Below are 15957 nucleotides of genomic sequence, written 5' to 3' on the forward strand. Positions count from 1 at the left end.
GCCCTCATGTATTAAGGGCTCCCCACTAATTGTTGCATATGTGGAAGGGGGTTTGGGGGTCCTCCCCCAGAATTTTCTTCATTTGTTTGATGTGATTTCCTGTATTCTGGTGCATTTTGGTAGCTTAGAAATCTAGACACACCCTAGCAGCAGCAAATTACATTTGCTTCCAGGGCTAGTCTAGCAACTCTCCGTTGGCTAGTGAGCTCGAAAAATTAAACTTCTATCAGGCCAATCAAATCGTCTATAGAGTCGTTAGGGGGGCATAACATAATGATTGATGGCAGAGTTGCAACAGTTTGGCTTAAATTCCCTGCTACTTGAAAACAAAGAAGATGGATATTGCTGTTGGCCAACAGTGTGACACGAAAGTTAAGCTTGTTTTGAGATGGCAAAAGTTTGAACTAGCCAACTAGCCAGCTCTGGTGGGAAAACGCATGGGACTCAGTGCTGTCCTATTGCGTGCAGAGGGAATTTGAAAGACAACCGATTATCCCGCCCCTCTGAGCACTGCGAACGGTGAGTGCCCAGACCCTACATTTTAATGTGGGTCTGGCTCGTCAGGCTAGCATTTTGGGGATGGCCAATACTAAATTCAATCAGATTCATAGCCTACATCCTGATGTGTTGATATTGAGGCAATGATTCCATGCAAAGGCTTGGGCTTCAGGGCACCCTGGTACTTTGGGCCCCTGGGTCTGGGCCCAGAAGGCCCGTGCAGTAATCCATCCCTGGGACCAGGGTCCCAGAGTTAAATGAACATTGGTATCAAAAGGATCTAGCCTACTACTAGGACCATGGGCGTCGGAGGCATTGTGAAAGTGGCTGGGACATTTCAGAGGGGGGTATGGGGGTCCTCCCCCAGAAAAGTTTTTTTGGACTAGATGCAATTTCCTCAATTCTGGTACATTTTAACAGGTTATTTAGATACTTCTATATAACAAAATAAAGCCAGCCTACGAAATTAATAAAAAGTAAATCATGCATAATTTAAAAATAACTCAATAGGCTACTTGGCTACGCAATAAGGTTTCCATTACAGCACCGCAGATGTTCAATGAACGCATGAAAGCGGATGGTTTGTTTGAAATCCCGTACGTAATAGTGATCATCAAATACCTCCCCAGATTTCAGTGCCCATCAGTCCCAACATTTAACAATATAATCAAACAGTCCAAAAGTAAATTAAATATCAAACTAAACCGAAAATGTCATGCTTTTGAAGGCCTACCAGTATGCCGCTCCAAGAAACGCATGTCTCAAAATAAAACTCGCATAAGAAATAAAGGGCTGTCTCGAATACAATCCAAACTAACAATTTTAAAAAGTGGGTGGGTGATTTGTAAGAATTTAAGAAATGTTTGATGTTTGTATATTTTAACTTTTAAATGCATCAATCAGGTGCACTTTAAAAATAAATTTCAGAGGTCAGACTGGCTTATTTTTATGGAAATATTTCTGCTGTAGCCTAAACTATTTTGCACTTCAGAATTATAACCATGCACACACAGGTGGAATAGTTATGGTGATATTGCAATAAGTTCACAACCACAAAAACAAATGCTACATTTCACAGTTCAGAAATGTTCAAAAATGTGTGTACATTTCAGCACCATGAAATTATGCAGAAGTGGTCACCTGTGTTATTCAGCTAGTTTATTTAAGATAATATATTGGTCATTGCAATGGCCAAAGCCTATAGCCAATGCTATTCCTTTTTCAGGATGTACCCATGTCTGCATGATGTGAATGTTTGCATATGGCTTATGTCAGGCTTTATATCAATATTTGTGTCTCGTTATTTGATTTTCTTCATATTTTTGCATTAATGTCACTAGAAAGCATGCCAATATAAATATATTCATTTATCTGTAATGGGATTGGCTGGAACCTGACAATATAAGAACCATGATAGTAGTAGGGGGGCTATGTGTCTAATTTGGGGGCTTGTGGGATTCGCATGTTAATTTTTGGAGAGTATTATATCTTTGTTCTATGGGTTCTTAAGAGTAAAAAAAAACATGTCTCCATTTTTTTTGAAGGTTTTGAAGGACCCAAATCAAAGGTCAAATTCAGAATAGGTCAAATTTGGTGTTTTGTCCATAAACCTCACATTGCTGGTATTATAGCATAGGGTTTGGTGCCAAAAAGCAAAGATATTCTACAAGGTAGTGTGCAAAAGTGGGCCACATAAACAATACAACATTATAAAACATTTTTAGACTGATGATTGATCTCTTTAACAAGAAATTGTGCCTAAAATTTTCGAAATTGTCTGCTTAAAAAAATAATACTTCAATATCAATACTATCAATTCATGCCTATTAGTGTGCTTGAGTGTAAGCCTAGCCTGCTCTGTCAGTTATTGTCTACACCCATTCAGAGCACAAAGTGCAGAAATCTCTGTTAAATCAAATTTAATAGACTTTTACATAGCACCAGCTGAAGTCTGTAAGGCCTTCCGTAGTCTATGTAAGTGTGAAGAAAAGAAAGGGTAAAGGATCAGATAGACAAACAGACAGGTGTATGTGTGTGTGAGAGAGAGAGAAAGAGAAAGAGAGACACTACCAGCATGGACGGATTATGAACTTTCAGGCCCCTGGGCCCAGATGTATCAAGGGCCCCCCACTAATTGTTGTAGGGGACATTTTTTAAATTGATTTGATGTGATTTCCTGTATTCTGGTGCATTTTGGGGATGGTCCATACTTTAGTTCAATCAGATTCATAGCCTATGTGTTGATATGATTATTGAGGCAATGATTTCATGCAATGGCTTGGGCCCCCTGACTCCTTGGGCCCCTGAGCTTGGTAGGCCTGTGCAGTAACCCATCCCTGACTACAGTACCAGTGACAGTTGGCTGATGATAGCTGGCAGTGATAGAATTTAGAATATCGAATAAGCACATAGTGCTCTGTTCTTCATGGTTGGTGATATTAGTGACCTTCTAGCCTTCTTCATTTGAGGAAGCACATTTTCATAGTTCATGGTGGCACAGTCTAGTTAGGTTATATTCTGAGGGGTGTCTTTCTGTTAGTCAGGTGATGGTACACATATTCTAAAAGAAACAGATTTTGGGCTATGTATCCAGTGGCAGATATGTGTGGACTGGTGAATGACCCATCACTAGAGACATATGCCAAATTTCTTGTTTTTGTCAATGAGAGAGTATGGAGATGGTGATCACAGATCAGCCAACGATTACATTGTTACAATGCAGTTATTTTACAACAGAACAAAGCAGTTTGGCACAGGAACTGCTACAAATCCACCTGTAACAGTGAGCATCTGCAGCAGGCTAATATTCATGTGAAGCAGGCAGGACTCAGTGTCTTCAGATATTACGTGGTAGACCATCTTCTGAACCTGCAGCAACACCTGCAACTGCATCAAGTCCATCTAGAGGGACTTTGTACACTTGTTCAGCAGCAGCTGCTGCCAGCATAGATAAGTGCTTCTTCTGTCAGAAGCAGACAAGAGAGCGTCTTCATGAGGTGTCCTCTTTCAATGCAGGCAACCAACCAAGAACTATAAGTAATATTTTGAAGTCAATGATTTTTAACAGGTAGCCAGTGTAAAGATGCTAGGATGGGGGAAATATGTTCATATTTTTTGTGTGTGGGAGCAGCTGCATTTTGAATAAGCTGTAAGCCCTTTAGACAGGTATTATTAAAGCCAGCATAATAGGACTGCAATAGCATTGCAATAGTCTATCCTTGAGATGACAAAACATTAATTTCTCGGCATCTGGTAAGGATAAGGACTTCCTTATCTTTGAAATGTTCCTTAAATGGTAAAATTAAGTTTTGGTGATCTGTTTTATGTGATTACTTAGTGCTAGGTCCTGGTCAATTATAACTCCCAGGTTTTAACACTTGTGGATGAGGTCTGTGGAAGATCACTATATGTAGCCTGTGATGTGGATAGGATATCCCTCATCTTTTTAGAACCTAAAACCATGACTTCTGTTTTATCTGTTTTCAAAAGCAGGAAATTATTCGTCATCCATGTCTTTATATCTCTTATACATGTGTCAAGTTTGGCTAACGGGGTTAATTCATCAGGTTTTATGGAGAGGTATAGTTATGTATCATCTGCTAAACAACAGGGGCCCCAGTACTGAGCCTTGAGGCACTTTTACCATAATCTGGGTAGATGGTTTATTATGGACCTGTACAAATTGTTGACGGTTAGGAAGGTATGATCTAAACCAAGCGAGTGCTGAGTCTTTGATGATGCCTATCAAATTTTCAAGCCTAAGTAGTATGTCATGGTCTATTGTGTCAAAGGCAGCGCTGAGGTCCAGGAGGACCAGTATCGATACAAGGCTAGGTTTTTTGAGGGAGGGCTTAATAACAGATGTCTTAAATGACTGCGGTACATGCCCTGATAGAATTATTTATAATCTAGAGCAAAACATTATCCAGGAAAGGGAGACCAGTCTTAAAAAGGTGAGTACAAATAGGGTTTAGACAAGTTGTAGATTTTGATGAGGAAATTGTAGAGGTGAGATCTAATATGTTGTGTATATGTAAATTAATTAAATGTTGTTTGAGGTCTCATCTGTGATTCTGTGATTTTGCTATCTTTCAGCAATGGAGTATGTGTATTTGGTGAAACTGATTGGTTATTGATCTTATCTCTAAATGTTTGACATACAATCATAATACTGACATACAATCATACTGTTGAAAATAAGAAAATAACTGTTTTGTGAACTTTATTCAACATAGCCAGTGATTTAGGCGAAATTCATGGTGTTAATTATAGTGAAATATACAATTTCACAAAAATAGGGTTAAAACAGGTAAAAAAAATGGAGACATAATTTTTCTCCATGTTCAATGACCTCTAAAGACAGTCCAACCACTCTCCAAAAATTAACATTTCAATCCCACAGAAACCACATAGGCCCCCTGACTATAGTGGGATAATCTATGGCTGAGCAATTTACAAAAATGTATGTAGGCCTACTGACAAATAGTTTACATTAGAATACATTATAATTTCGCCCCAATGAGGCTATGTAGAAATGTGTTGCAATTTCAAAACCGGATTACTCAGGAACCACTTATTGCACAGAGGCATGCTTTATATCCTCGTATTCGGTACGGTTTGCTGTTTATTGTTATATTGGGTTTGCCACGTGTTGTGTGAAGGGTTAGTGACGTATTAAACCGAGAGTAATGGGTGTGCACTGTGTGCAAAATGCAAATATGATTAGCCTAAATTGCACGTCGGTTCAATTTAAATTTTCTCGCGAACCATTTATCACAGCAACTTGGCGCTAATATCATTAGAAAGCTTAGATTCCGCACGTTCACCTGATGTGTGATGTCATATGTATAGGTTTAGTTTAGTTGAACCTCATCTGCCAGGTATTTGACCTCAGACTACCCTCTCACCGTCTCTGAAAGCATAACCGTGGCTCAACAGGTAGATCTATAGATAGGCTAAACTCATTTTTCAGGCATCTGACCAACCGGGTTGACACTTCAGTGTGAGAAATCGGGGGTGTGGCGTGTGAGTGTGTGAAACTAATCAAATGCGTGTGTCTCACGGCCAATGCGTGATAGTTGGCACCTATGGTGTCACACACACACACACATAGGCCTACACACTAACATCAGCCTATGCTGGCATTCAGAAACTCATTTTTTTCTAAGAAGACACACATTTCTGGAGTGACATCAGATTGAAACTAGCCCTGGCATTCATTGTTTTATCTCTCTCCAAGGGGGTGCAAGGCTGAGGTGGAGAGTGGAAGAGTGAGAGAATGAGATGGAAGAGAGAGAGAGAGGGAGAATGCATGAGAGGATTTTACAGCAGAAAGACTAACTTGTTTTTCCTGTTTCTGCGTATCTCCTCAAGGCGTAAACAGGGGAAGTGGCAGAAGAGGACACACAAACACATACATACACGCTCCCACACACATTGACAAGGGCACGGTAAGGCTGAAATCCTCCTTATGATCTCTTGCTGTTTGTTTGTCTATAGGCTACTGTCTCTGTGTTTTATTGGTTCATTTTTTTCCTCTGGATTTGGACTTGGACTCCTAATTGATCATATTCCAAGAGGGTGACAAAACCAGAAGTGGTGCAGGGCAGGACACCAAACTGGCAAAACCACAGTTCGCTGATTTATCTAATTATGCCAAATTTACTCTAACTCTCCACTTTAGACCGGAGAGCAAAGACCATCAGCTGGAACAGGCTACTGTAGAACCATGGTAAAAGAGAGCATGTTGCTGAAAACCTGGCATATAAATGAAACTTTTTTCAACTGATTCTTTATTTGTGATATTGTGAAATTATTGTCACTATTGCTCTGTTATGAGTAGCATTCATATTTGGAATGTAGCATCCCTGTACTATACCGCTTCTCCGCAGAAAATCAGAAAATGAAGGTCTAGTTATGAATCAAGATAATGGGTAATTATAGTCTTTGCATCACCTTAATGACCTCAATTGTGGGAGCAGCAAGTTAGTCACCTCTAAGGTTCCTGCGTCCTTTGGGTGTAGCATGTGTGCATATTGTGAGAGTTTTTTTTTAGCATTGGAAGGGCATGGTCCTATGCAGTCATGCGCAATTCTGGTGGAGCTGCAATGCATGACAATCAAGTCATTTTCTTAGTTGATTCAAGTACTAATTTAGACATATAGAAATGCATTCAATTAATTTGATGACTTGAGTGTGCATGTGCTGCATTTTATCTATATATATTTTACATACCAGTGCGGCTATATAAAGGCCTATAGCAGAACTATTCTAATACAGATTCATTAAATCATTGTTATCTAAAACAAAGTTATGATTCCTTCAGAAATGCATTAAGGTGTGCATATTTATTATGAACAAGTAAGAGACGTCAGCTGCTCGAGATCATTTTCCAAAATAGTGGCGGCAGACAGACAGGGCAGAGTCATAGCAAACCTCATTCCTGAGCTACCAAAAGGCGTGCTGGCAGCCAGTCTGGTTTCCATGGACATTTAGCTTCATGGTCAGAACAACTAGCTTGCAATGCCAAGCCTATCCAGCCTCAGGAAAAAAAACCCACCCACATTTTAATTGACAAGATGGTGAAACCACCTTAGATGAATCAGAACAGATTTGGCTTTGTTGTGCTCATCTAATTAATGTAAATACTACTAAGCATGGCTGGGGTTTTGTTTTGTGAACAGGTTCTGTTCACTTTAAGCCATTAACAGTATTGTTTCTGGGAAGCACCAGGTCATATACGTGTGACATCTTGACATGTATTGAATAATTCAATTGAACACTACCTGAAATGGTTTATTGTTGATAAAGAAGGTGTATTGCTTTGAAGATATGTATGTATTGATGTGCATCTAAAGCACGTCTTTAAAAGCATTCAAATCTGTGACCACAGCTTGTATGTGTGAACATTTATCAAGTTTGGTGTTTTTATTGCTTTTAAATAGATAGATACTTTTTTATTGTCATTCATGGTGTGATGAATTGCTACCATTCATCTGTGTTCATTCCATTCACCTGAATTCTTTTCTCTCTTCCCTTTTTGATCTCTCTCCTTCCCCCTCTCTCATGCTCTCTGTTTCCCTCTCTCCTTCCCCCTCTTTCTCATGCTCTCTGTTTCTCTCTCTCCCTCTCTCTTTCTCATGCTCTCTGTTTCCCTCTCTCCCCCTCATTCTCTCTTTGTCAGATGCAGTCTGCTCCACCTGTTCTCCCTCGGAAACACTCATTAATCAGACTACTGAAGCCTCCTGGAGTTATCAGCCCAGGTATCTCTTTCTCTCTCTCCCTCTCTCTCTCTCTCTATGTATGTGTGTGAAAAAGTATGTTCATCAACTGTTATCTTCCAATTCCATTTTTAAAAGATTCAAATTGTCCTTGTCCTTTTTGTAGTGAATGGAACTCAGACTAAAAAAATAAGTCCACCAACAGTTCATGCAGAGAGAGAAGTGGTAAGTGTGTGTGTGTGTGTGTGTGTGTGTGTGTGTGTTTGTGTGTGTGTGTGTGTGTGTGCAAATGAAGTTGTAAAGAAAATGTACAGAGGTTTTCTGTCACGTTATGTAACATTTTTTTTCACGTGGATATAATGTGAGTGTTTATTTTTCTTTCTCTCCCCCCCCCTCTGTGCCTCTCCCACTCCTGGGCGCCCCTCGCTCAGGAACTCTTAAATCACTGCTTCGAGGATGTGGAGCGCTTTATGGGCCGTCTGCAGCAGGCAGCCGAGGCCCGGAGTGTTCTGGAACAGCGCTCCAAGAAGAACAAGAAGAGCAGGAGAAAGAGCAAAAAGGAGAAAGATGGTGAGACTCAGAAACACAAGACAGAGTGGAAATGGAAGATAGTGAAGCAAGAATTCATTAACATAAAAAGTCCTGACCATTTTGTTCCCATGGCCTCCTCTCTCTCTCTCTCTCTCTCTCTCTCTCTCTCTCTCTCTTTCTTTCTCTCTTTGTGTGTGTGTGTGTGTGTGCAGATGACCTGCTGACTCAAAAAGCGACTCCTCCTGCAGAAGAAGAATTTGTGGACATTTTTCAGAAAGTCAAGTATTCCCTCAGTCTGCTGGTGAGGTTCACTCCCTTGCTTCCCCACTGCCCAAACAAGTCCAGCTCAGCACAGCAGCATGGGAGCTCCAGCTCCTGTTGAATGTCCTCAGTCTGTTCCAGTGCTCATGTCTGTTTCTTAAAGTTCACACATTCTGAATAAAGAGACCAGCTTTTCTGAGGTTAAGAGTTGATGAATTTGCTTGTTCATTTTCCTTTGTTTCTTTCTGTCTCTCTTATTTTATTTCAGGATCGTTTGAAAGACTCAATATCACATCCCAGTTCAGGAGAGCTCGTCCATTATGTCTTTACTCCACTGAACTTGGTATTTTAACATGTGCACTCATACACAATCATCATGGACACACACACACGTACACACACACACACGTACACACACACACACACACCCACACACACACACACTCACACATACACACACTCACATACACAGTCCCTAGGCACATCCGACCCTCCAAACAAACATACTCCTCCTCCCTATGCCTTTTGCCAAAAGACTATATCCTCAGAATCCGATAAACACTCTCTCCCCCTTTCCTCTGAAAGTAACCTTGAGGGTCAAAAGTGAATACACATGACTTGTTGTTTACATGGCTAATGGGGGGACATGTTTGCAAGGACCACTCTGTGAAAATTCCTAAAATATTTGCAATGAGAGTTACCCTCTCCCCCACCAGAAAGGGACATTTCTCTGGTGTGAGTGTGAATGTGTTCGGTCTCTGTGTTAAGATTGTTTATGACTGTCAAAGTCCTTCCTGCGTCTTTCCTGTAGGTGTGTTCATATGTATTGTGTGTGTTTTTGTGTGAGGTGCGTGCATGCACCAATGCCCTCCACAATACCAGTGTGTGCTAAATTTATATATCATATGTCTATGTTTCTGCTTGAAAAAAATGGTGCCGGTCAAATGATATGCCAGTCAAAAATCCTATTATCGCTTCTTAATTAGTCAAGTTGAGGAAAACTGGAGACAGGCTATGTAACTTAAAGAATAACATAATCAGGCCGTATAGAACGCAACTTGTTCATTAGCCTAATTTAAACATGCTAAACAAGATCTAGCTTGTTTGTTGTTTTAAATAGGCTACATCGTTTGTTGCTGCTACCCACGTTATCTTCAGTGGTTCAACAGTTTCACTTGCGCAGATGTGCACAAACATTGAATGAGCGCTCACACCACTAACCCCTATTCTATGCCTCTTTATTTGATTTTATTTTATTTTATTTGAACGCTAAATTAAGAAATATTTCCTATTCTGGAAAATATTTAGTTTCTTTTTCTTTCGGTCCACGGTTCAATGATACCATTTGTTTGTGCCGCAAATTATCCGCGGACCAGCAATCTCCTCGTCGAGGTGGCCCTAACCCTGCTGATCACAGAGAAAGCATGCCTTGGGAATAGAACACAGTTGCATGTCCAGTGTAGCCATGGGTCTGTCTACACGGAGAATGTCAAGTGTCTTGGTGGGGCAGCACCCCCCGCAACCCCCCTTCCACTGATTCCGACAGATACACCTGAAACTTCATCTTTTTCTCTGGTGATGGTGGAGCTGACCAGACATCTGAGGCTTCAGGTGTTACCAATTTATCATTATAGATCGTGTCTGGCCTCTGCAAAAACTTTTAAGGCTAGTCTGCCTGGGCCTGGCCATGTTTGAACCATCTCACTCATTCGTTCGTTGTTTAACAGAAGTTTTAAGCGTGCGCTTCCTATTTGAAATGCAGCATATGCGTGTTGTTTAATAATAACGATAGAGCATGTTCCTTTAAAACATAGCCAAAGGACGTATTCTTGCTTTAGTATAGGCCTACATTTTAGGCTTATTCTCAACTTCAGATTGTGTTAGCGGAACGGGATTATTAGCCCATTTCAATTGGACAATTTAACCGGAGAGATTTAATTTTGTCGGACATTTCATTTTTTTTTTTTCGCCCAATGTCCGGCAATTACTGGACAACGGAAACCCTACTCAATGTATATGTCCATTATGTCTTTATGCTGGATCGTTGACACTGTGTTTTGTGTATGTGTGTGTGTGTGTGTGATCAGATGGTGAAAACCACTGGAGGTCCCTCATTGGCTGCATCCGTCTCGAGTCCAGCGCTAACCAGTGGAGCGGTCACCCTGCTGCAGGACACTCTAAAAGAGAAGGAGAAGGAGCTGTGGATGTCATTGGGACCCAACTGGACCTCAACACAGTCAGTACCAGCACATGTTCCTGAATCAGACCCCTAGCTTCTCCTCCAACCTCAGCTTGCCTTCTAGCACATATGGCTTGAATAGCACTGAAACATGTCAATAGATAGGAAGACGAGGTTAAGGGAGCCAGTGGTTCCAGTTGGCTCTGAAGCCATTTATTGTTTTTTAACAAGGGTTTCTGGTATAAATCTTAAAGGACTTAACACATTTCCTGGCACCCCGTGGTCAAAGTCTCCCAAGTGGGTTTTGCCTTCAGACTACCAGTAGCTAGGCCTCCTCAGTCCTTACCTCCACTCATTACCTGGTGAATGAGGCTTCTGTTGACTCGTGCAGTTCCATGCACATACATATATGAGTAATTTAATTCCTTTAGTTCAGGTGATTGATTATGGCTTACATAATGCTAAGACCCAATGGGTTGAAGAGACACAGAGCACATTCATACATCTGTTTTCACTCTTTTAAATATACACTATTCAGTTGTGACTGTGTGTGTGTGTGTGTGTGTGTGTGTGTGTGTGTGTGTGTGTGTGTGTGTCCATTTCCTAGTTCTCAACTCGGTGAGGCCATGTCTCCTTTCACTCCTGTGTTTCTGGATGGCTGGCAACCAGCTCTGTGTGACGCGGATGGGCACCCTCTGGAGGATCCTGTTGAGTCACAGCAGAGATATGATACTTTAGTGGAGAGCCAGGCAGCCCAGCAGGTAATACACATGACACATAGACTTATTACTATTTACACAAACAACAACACACACACACACACACACACACACACACACACACACACGCACGCACGCACGACACACACACACACACACACACACACACACACACCAAACTAGATGTACCGCAGAGCGGTACAAAATATGACCGCCGCCCAGTCCAGCACATTTTTTCCACAAAAATAGATCACGCTGAAAGGCCTATATGATTCTAACTGTCTCACTAAATTGCATTAACCACACTCAATTCTCACTGGTATCTGCTAGACAACAAGTACCAAAACATGATTAGTTCATAGATTTCACATGTAAAATTCATTTTATACAACCCCACCTCCATCTTGCCTGTTCATAATTCTGAGAAATTCTTGAATTGTGTGCATGTGTGCATGTACATGTTTATGTTATGTGTGTGTGTGTGTGTGTGTGTGTGTGTGTGTGTGTGTGTGTGTGTGTGTGCGCGTGCTTGTGTGTGTGCCTGCGTATGTGCCTGTGCATGCATGCGTACATATGTCTACTGTGTGAGTATGTGTCATACGTATGATTACTGTGAATGTATGTGTGTGCGTGTGTATCTGTTTGTGCACATGTGTCCACATGAAATGGGTTAACATGCCCCCTGGAGGCAAACATACAGAAAAAATTGGTCATCCTAGGCCCTACATTTCTGAAGATATTCACAGAGAACTGTGTCTGCCCTACCCTCCTTTCAGGGTAGTGCTAATTTCGTCAGACGAGACGAGAGGAAATATGTTCGTCAACAACCTTTTTTTTCATGACTAAGACGAGGCGACAGTAATGTCCTGAAACACTGACTAAGACTATCTTAAGATGCATTATTTTTGACACAAAAAGACGAGACTAAAATGTTTTGCATGAAATAAAAACTAAGATAAAATCTTTTCATTTTCATCTACAAAATGAGAAGACAGAATATTTAGCTGTTACGTTTTCAAAATATTCCGAATGAGTTCATACGCAACAGCTTTCCTGTAGGCTAGTCTCCACGTGCTGTTGCTGCAACCCTGTGGCTGCAAACTAAAACTACATGGAACAAGAACAATGGAGATTTCTGCCAGAGTTAGCAACCTAAGCTTTGTGCCACAATGCTACATACCCAGAAGTTGAAGCTTCTCTCATACAAATTAACATCCCCCAGAATGTCCATGACGAAATGTCAACTATTTAACTAGTTAGACTGATGATGCAAAGTTTGCTAGCAAGTAAGCTAATATGGAAAGTTCGCTAGCAAGTTAGCTATGGCTAAGATAGAGAGTCTGTTTGGGGAATGTGTTGTGTTTGTGCGATATAAGCCATCTAGCTTAGGCGGAGTAAAACATTAATACTTTTGGTCTCGACAGTGTTTCTCAAACTTTTTCAGTTTCAGGACCACTTAACTAACCCTAAAAAAAAAAAAAAAAAAAAAAAGATTAGACCTACTTCAACAGTAGCCTATAATTAGTCTACACTATAGGCCTACTCACTGAACCACCTTGCTTATTGTCTTTGCACTTTGCTTATTGTGTGGATTCATACTGTATGATTTAAACTGGCATATCTTACATAGACAGTGTTGCAGAACTGTTTTTACATACAAGTTGGTTGAATATTGCAAACAACTCATCTATATTATATTTTCCCACGTCTGCTCGCGGACCACTTGGGATAGCTTGCGGACCACCAGTGATTCCCGGACCACACTTTGAGAAACACTGGTCTATGAACAGTGTTTGACAGTGGTCCAGTCAAATCTTTTACTGTCTATGGTCAAATCCCAGCCGAGCTATAACTGTAGCTCGACTTACCTGTGCATGTAAACATACTGACTGACAAAAAATCAGAATGAGTAATTATAACAGACGAGTAGCCCTGTGGACACACAATATTGTTGGAAAATTGAGATGTGTGAAACACTATTTGACTCAAATGGTAATCAGAAATAATTTGTTATAAAAAAAAGACTAAAATGTGTTGACTAAAACTGACTAAGACTAAGATACCTTTAGTTTTCTTTTGACTAAAACTAGACTAAAATGACGAGACTTTTAGTCGACTAAAACTTGACTAACAAAAATGATATTTGAATGACTAAATATGACAAAGACTAAAAAGGACATTTCGTCACAAGACTAAGACTAAGACTAAATTAAAAATAGGTGACAAAATTAACACTATTTCAGGAGGTCCAGTCCAGCGGGGGGGCTACAGATCAAAACGAAAAACGTCGGTTCCATGCTATCCATGTGGGGTTACATGCCCACCAAGTTTTGTGTACCCCGGTCTTTCAGTGTCCCGGGAATCCTTATTGGTGTACATCACTAAATGTACACATAAATTATTTTATTGTAAGGCCCCCCATGAACGAAAGTACAAAAAACTTTCCATGCATTCGGAGGGTGTCATAATGATCCTACACTTTTAATTTCGTGCAGTTTTGACCTGAGATCACAGGTCCAGAGATATTGTGATGAAAACACCTAATTTTTTGCTTTTTAATTTTTAACTAGGTGGCGCTATACATGAAATAAGTGGTAATGGGATGGGTTGACATGCCCCCTTAAGACCAACATACATAAAAAGGTGGACCTCCTAGGCCCCCACGGTTCTCGAGATATTCACAGAAAACTGTCTCCGGCCACCTACAGGCCAGTTGGTGTATAGTAACATAAATTAATTTATTGTGAGGCCCCCCATGAACGGAATTCCACAAAACTTAGCGTGCATACAGAGGGTGTCATAATGATCCTACACTTCCAATTTCAGTTCAGTTGCAGTTTTGACTATGTTAGGTCACAGATACCTTCAATTACAACACCTCATTTTTACTTTTTTGTGTTTAACTAGGTGGCGCTATACATGAAATGAAAAAAAAAAAAAAAAAAATCTGACTAAACCTATATGACCGCCGCTTAAGCTGCCGGGCGCGGTCATAATTATAGTGATGGAAAAGCTTACCTATGGCAGTGTCTGTGTTTGGTTTGTCAACAAAGCTATGTGTGTGTGTGTGTGTGTGTGTGTGTGTGTGTGTGTTTGTGGGTGGGTGGGTGTTGCTCATGTCTGTTTTTAAAGCTAGTATCAGTAGTTCATGCACACTCTCATTCACATTAGTAACAGGTATGGTCACTCACTTTCTTTCTTTTTGTCACTTATATGCATGTTGTCACATTCAGAAGCTGGAAGGGAGGGGGGCGGGGTTAAACTAAAGGAAGCTCTTTGTGAAAGTCTGCCGCTTGTTGTTTGTGAAAGTGTTCAATCAACATTCTCAAAAGCCTTTCATTCTTTTCTCTGTTACTTCCTCCCAGGAGGCTGAAATTCCACATCAGCCAACTGAAGTGTAAGTCAGGATTATCAAGTTAGATTTTTATGCCATTTTTCTTTCATTATTATTACTGATTTGGTATTTTAACTACTGTGGTTGCACTAGAAATAATATTTAACTGCAATTGCATTGGGTAAAAAGGTGATCATATTACATGAATATTTCTCGTGTGTACATGCAGGGACAGTGGAGGTTTGGCTCCAGATGCTGAGAGGCTGTATTGCTGCAGTTATGACTTTGTGGCCAGAAACAGCAGTGAGCTTTCTGTCCTGCAGGGGGAGACACTCGAGGTACAGCCTCACTCATGCCCTTCTCTAGTGGAGTCCCATGCTCCTCAAATTATACACTATTGTGTACACATGATTTCTTGAAATTATTTTGGAAACGTTGTACCTCATTACAAATGACAAAGGACCTGTTATAATACATGTATTTACAATAATACCTGTATAATACATGTTTTCTTTAAATGGTTTTCTCCACAATATATTTAGGATGCTGCACAGCCTTTAGAATTTCTCAAAAGACACTTCTTTTTTATATTGCAGGCCTGTATGTCCGACTGAACACACTGATAAGCAGTATTCTCTATAACGGGCATCTTCCATCTCACTCTATCAAACAGGTGATTGAGTCAGCCAAGCGCTGGTGGAAATGCAAGAATAGCTACGATCAGATTGGCTTTGTCCCTTTCAACATTCTGGAGCCTCTGTCTGCCGTTGAAAATGCAGAAGCTGTTCAAAGACAACAGTCCAAGGTTACAACCATGCACTCAACCTCAACCTGATAGATAGTTAATTACGTAGTTACTGGTTAGTTACAGAGGGTAGTTAAAAACTGGTCTAACTTTTTAAACTGTGGCCCAAAGCTGACTGGACACAGGCGGTAGAAGGCTAACCTGCTCTTGGTTTCTGTAACAGAAAGTGCCCATAGCTCCACCAGCCCGGAGATTCTCCTATTCGGCCTCCAGTCCTGTTGAGGCCTCGCCCCCAGGCTTTGATGGCCTGCCAGCGGGGGAGGGAGGGGGAGATGTAGGTATGTACCTGAGCACACACACACACACACACACACACACACACACACACACACACACACACACACACACGCGCACGCATGTACACACATACACACATGCAGAAACACACACGCACGCACACAAACACACAC

At 40.9% G+C, this 15957-nt stretch overlaps 1 protein-coding gene across 2 annotated transcripts in view; it reads left to right on the top strand.

Moving 5' to 3' along the window:
- eps8l1a (eps8 like 1a) overlaps positions 1–15957 on the top strand; it is a 23978-nt gene that overhangs the window by 5797 nt on the left and 2224 nt on the right. Inside the window, exons 2-13 of one of the 2 annotated variants that reach the window (XM_048245966.1) lie at positions 5872–5948; positions 7682–7760; positions 7885–7943; positions 8150–8288; positions 8462–8550; positions 8779–8853; positions 10598–10746; positions 11297–11450; positions 14774–14805; positions 14972–15080; positions 15416–15547; positions 15711–15825. In XM_048245966.1, coding sequence (XP_048101923.1) covers positions 7682–7760; positions 7885–7943; positions 8150–8288; positions 8462–8550; positions 8779–8853; positions 10598–10746; positions 11297–11450; positions 14774–14805; positions 14972–15080; positions 15416–15547; positions 15711–15825 — 1132 coding nt within the window. In that variant the 5' untranslated portion in view covers positions 5872–5948. Of the gene's footprint in view, positions 1–5871; positions 5949–5973; positions 6230–7681; positions 7761–7884; positions 7944–8149; positions 8289–8461; positions 8551–8778; positions 8854–10597; positions 10747–11296; positions 11451–14773; positions 14806–14971; positions 15081–15415; positions 15548–15710; positions 15826–15957 lie in introns of those variants that run through there. The other variant, XM_048245965.1, reaches the window with a different exon arrangement.

Source organism: Alosa alosa, chromosome 6 (genome assembly GCF_017589495.1).
Source record: "Alosa alosa isolate M-15738 ecotype Scorff River chromosome 6, AALO_Geno_1.1, whole genome shotgun sequence".
NCBI lineage: Eukaryota > Metazoa > Chordata > Actinopteri > Clupeiformes > Clupeidae > Alosa > Alosa alosa.